The 5005-nt window shown below is 42.8% G+C and overlaps 1 protein-coding gene across 1 annotated transcript in view; it reads right to left on the bottom strand.

Moving 5' to 3' along the window:
- The window catches only part of cacna1fb (calcium channel, voltage-dependent, L type, alpha 1F subunit), a 92313-nt gene that overhangs the window by 28534 nt on the left and 58774 nt on the right, over nucleotides 1–5005 (bottom strand). Inside the window, exons 25-26 of the mRNA XM_078253833.1 lie at nucleotides 1898–2008; nucleotides 57–229 (exon numbers count right to left, since the gene is read on the bottom strand). Of these exons, the coding sequence (XP_078109959.1) occupies nucleotides 57–229; nucleotides 1898–2008 (284 nt within the window). The remainder of the gene's footprint in view (nucleotides 1–56; nucleotides 230–1897; nucleotides 2009–5005) is intronic.

Raw genomic sequence — 5005 nt, 5'->3', positions numbered from 1 at the left:
AACACGGCAGCTAGAGCTAGCCGTAGCGTTAGCTGGTACCTGAAGAGAACGTTTGCCGTATATATGCAGATAAACAACAGAAGTAAAGAGCAGCCTGCAGCCAATCACAGCGCAGCACCTCCACCTGCTGTGTTTGAGTACTCACGCTGAACTCCGTGACCACGATGTCCACGACGCTGCCGACCACGATCAGAGCGTCGAACGAGTTCCAGGCGTCCACAAAGTAATGCTGCAGGGAAACACGTAACCAGCATCCATGTCACATTCAACACATGGAACTGCTTTACTGCTCGTTGTCTTTGTCTTGTTAGCTATAAGCTGCTAACGGGGACATTCCTGATGGATTTAATGTCTGTCTCTCTATCTGTCTGTCTGTCTGTCTGTCTGTCTGACTCTCTAACTGTCTGTCTGTCTGTCTGTCTGTCTGTCTCTCTAACTGTCTGTCTGTCTCTCTAACTGTCTGTCTGTCTGTCTCTCTGTCTGTCTGTCTCTCTAACTGTCTGTCTGTCTGTCTCTCTAACTGTCTGTCTGTCTGTCTCTCTGTCTGTCTGTCTCTCTGTCTGTCTGTCTGTCTCTCTAACTGTCTGTCTGTCTGTCTAACTGTCTGTCTCTCTAACTGTCTGTCTGTCTGTCTTACTGTCTGTCTAACTGTCTGTCTCTCTAACTGTCTGTCTGTCTGTCTCTCTAACTGTCTGTCTGTCTGTCTAACTGTCTGTCTGTCTGTCTGTCTCTCTAACTGTCTGTCTGTCTGTCTCTCTAACTGTCTGTCTGTCTGTCTCTCTAACTGTCTGTCTGACTGTCTAACTGTCTAACTGTCTGTCTCTCTAACTGTCTGTCTGTCTGTCTGTCTCTCTAACTGTCTGTCTCTCTAACTGTCTGTCTGTCTGTCTAACTGTCTGTTTGTCTGTCTGTCTAACTGTCTGTCTCTCTAACTGTCTGTCTGTCTGTCTGTCTAACTGTCTGTCTCTCTAACTGTCTGTCTCTCTAACTGTCTGTCTGTCCATTTGTCTGTCTGTCTGTCTGTCTCTCTAACTGTCTGTCTAACTGTCTGTCTGTCTCTCTAACTGTCTGTCTGTCTGTCTGTCTGTCTGTCCATTTGTCTGTCTGTCTGTCTTGAACAAATGGCTCGGAGCTGAGAGACACAGACAGGAAGTAAGACAGAAAGTAAGACAGGAAGTAAGACAGGAAGTCAGATAGGAAGTTTTGAGAGATGTTGTCATTGGATGTGATGATGAAAAGAGAACTTATACTGGAAATACACACACACACACAAACACACACAGTCTCACACACACACACACACACACACTGTCACACACACACACACACACACACACACACACACACACACACACACACACACACACACACACACACACACACACACACAATCTCAAACACACACACACACACACACACATACACACACACACAATCACACACACACACACACACACACACACACACACACACACACACACACACACACACACACACACACACACACACACACACAAAAGTCACACACACACACACACACACACACACACAGACAAACAGACACACACACACACACACACACAGTCACACACACAAACTCACACACACACGTCAGACACACACAGTCACACACACACACAGTCACACACACACACACACGTCACACATACACACACACACACACACACACACACACACACACACACACACACACACACACACACACAATCAGACACACACACACACACACACACACACACATCACACACACACACACACACACACACACACACACACACACACACACACACACACACACACACACACACACACACACACAATCACACACACAGTACTGGAGTCCTTGCCATTTCCCAGGTGCGTTTGGTTTTCTCACCCTGAGTCTGAGCGCGAGCAGCTTCAGCAGCATCTCCACAGTGAAGAGTCCAGTGAACACCATGTTGAGGATGTCCATGATGTAGCTGAAGGTTTTAGACTGTTCATAGTGCTGCAGAACAGAACCACACAGAGCCCTCTGCGTCACTAATGTATTCATAACACCTTAAGAAACACCTTAATGCCTTTCCTGTGCTGATGCCCCCTTATTTCTATCATACTATCTCCTATTAAGTGAGATCACATTGTACGGTCACTTATTTTCTAGATCCTGCCTACGGGGCAAATCATATCATCAATTTGGTCCACTAAAAGTGTTTTATTTTGCCACTGACAGACTCAGATTAATATTCTAAGTGTCTGACAACATTATGAAAGGATCCCTTCAGAGATAGACCTTTAAAACCTCTTTGAGACCTTTCTGTTTAACCAGAAATAGCTCTGAAGTCGCTAGTGCTAAACCCACCAGACTCCATTTAAAAAAACAACACTTTTAGCGTGTATAGAGCCAACATGTTTTCATGTAAATCAGTAAACTGTGTGTTTATTTCAACCAAAACTAGAGCTGTGATGGTTGGAAAAGTGGAAAAACAACTCAAAACGCCTTTTTTGTAGTGTTATTTTGTTTCTGTCGACTTTGAATGAAGTGGATTTTACGATGCTAAAATAACTGTTTATTTACATGGAGTCTGGTGGGTTTAGCGAACGCAAAATGTTTTAATGTGTGAATAGAAGGGGTGATCTTGGCTCGTCAACAACATATCTTAAACATATTTATACTGTTTATTGAAATTACAATTTACACTCTGTTTTGTTAGAAATCATTACACACAGGCCTGAAGTACACACACACACACACACACACACACACAGACACACACACACACACACACAACCTATTCATGCCTCCAATAATGGAGAGATATCAGCGTGAGTGGACTGCCAGTGCTGGACCAACGCCCTGAGCGGTTGGGGGGTTACAGTGCCTTGCTCAAGAGCACCTGGCAGTGCCCAGGAGGTGAACTGGCATCTCTCCAGCTACCAATCCATACCTTGTACTTTGGTCCGTACTGGGACTTGAACCGGCGACCCTACGGACCCTACGTTTGACGCTGTATTACATATAAAGTTTATTAAATAATTGCTTAACCCTTGTCTTCCATGACCATCGTTTTTAAACATTTTTGTCACTTTTTTTAAATGCTTTTTTTAAAGTCATGGTCAATAAACACTTAATAAACATTTAAATATGATTATACCTCATTTTTGAGTTTAAAACAACATGAATTATGAATTATTTTTGACTAAGTGAAGATCAGAGGATGTTGAGTGAATCACAGACTGGTTTATGTCAGACTGAAACTATTTAAACATTATTTTCAAATGCTATAATATTGAATAAAACACCCAAAAATCAATGGAAGTAATCATACATTTGACCCGCAAACAATGTTGTATGGGTGCCATACCATACATTGTGCATCCGTGTTATTGTTGGGCAATTTGGTTAAAAGAAACCCATATTTCTGATATCATTTTTTTTTTTAAATGGGTCAAATTTGACCCAACAACCACATATATATATATATATATATATATATATCATATATATATATATATATATTAGGCTGTCAAAATAACGCGTTAAAAAACATTAACGTAGATGAATCCATTCCACATTGACGCTTTTTGCATACAGTCTTGCATACTCGACAGCAGCTAACGTTAGCCTACCGCTAGCTAGTTAACACTATACTCGACAGCAGCTAACGTTAGCCTACCGCTAGCTAGTTAACACTATACTTGACAGCAGCTAACGTTAGCCTACCGCTAGCTAGTTAACACTATACTCGACAGCAGCTAACGTTAGCCTACCGCTAGCTAGTTAACACTATACTTGACAGCAGCTAACGTTAGCCTACCGCTAGCTAGTTAACACTATACTCGACAGCAGCTAACGTTAGCCTACCGCCAGCTAGTTAACACTATACTCGACAGCAGCTAACGTTAGCCTACCGCTAGCTAGTTAACACTATACTCGACCGCAGCTAATGTTAGCCTACCGCTAGCTAGTTAACACTATACTCGACAGCAGCTAACGTTAGCCTACCGCTAGCTAGTTAACACTATACTCGACAGCAGCTAACGTTAGCCTACCACTAGCTAGTTAACACTATACTCGACAGCAGCTAACGTTAGCCTACCGCTAGCTAGTTAACACAATACTCGACAGCAGCTAAAGTTAGCTACCGCTAGCTAGTTAACACTATACTTGACAGCAGCTAACGTTAGCCTACCGCTAGCTAGTTAACACTATACTCGACAGCAGCTAACGTTAGCCTACCGTTAGCTAGTAGCTGGATTAAACAGGGTTAAAATGCTGACAGCTAACACTAAACGGTGTAAAGTGTGACTGTGTTTTACTGTAGAGGATTCAACACCGGGATGTAACAATCTGCAGCTGCCGTCGGAGAAACAACACAGACGGTGCGTTCAATGAAACTGGTAAACTACAGCCTCGTGGTGCATTTGAAGTTATTGTAAATGTCCTTTTCCATCTGGTTGTTGTTTTTGTCGTTCAACAGCTATTTACTAGTGAAATAAGTTATTGTTATTGTTCTACATTATTATTAAATCATTTAATGTTGACCATATGGCCTTAGCAATAAACAAGCCGTTCTTTAATGTCACCAACTGTTGTTTAGTACCTTTTTATTCTTTTCTTTTTTTACTTTCTTAAAAAGTCTCGGTTCAGGCACCGTTAATTATGTATGTGATTAATTTCGATTAATTAATCACAGAGTATGTAATTAATTAGATTACATTTTTTAATATAACTACTAATAATCAGAATCTGTATCGGCCTTGAAGATCCCTACTCATCATGAGCCAAACACACAGTGCTGCCGAGCAAGCCGACAGCCAATCAGAGCCAACAGCCAACCAGAGCCGACAGCCAACCAGAGCCGACAGCCAACCAGAGCCGACAGCCAACCAGAGCCAACAGCCAACCAGAGCCGACAGCCAACCAGAGCCGACAGCCAACCAGAGCCGACAGCCAACCAGAGCCGACAGCCAACCAGAGCCGACAGCCAACCAGAGCCGACAG

Source organism: Sander vitreus, chromosome 7 (genome assembly GCF_031162955.1).
Source record: "Sander vitreus isolate 19-12246 chromosome 7, sanVit1, whole genome shotgun sequence".
NCBI lineage: Eukaryota > Metazoa > Chordata > Actinopteri > Perciformes > Percidae > Sander > Sander vitreus.
This window is presented reverse-complemented; position numbering and strand designations above follow the sequence as displayed.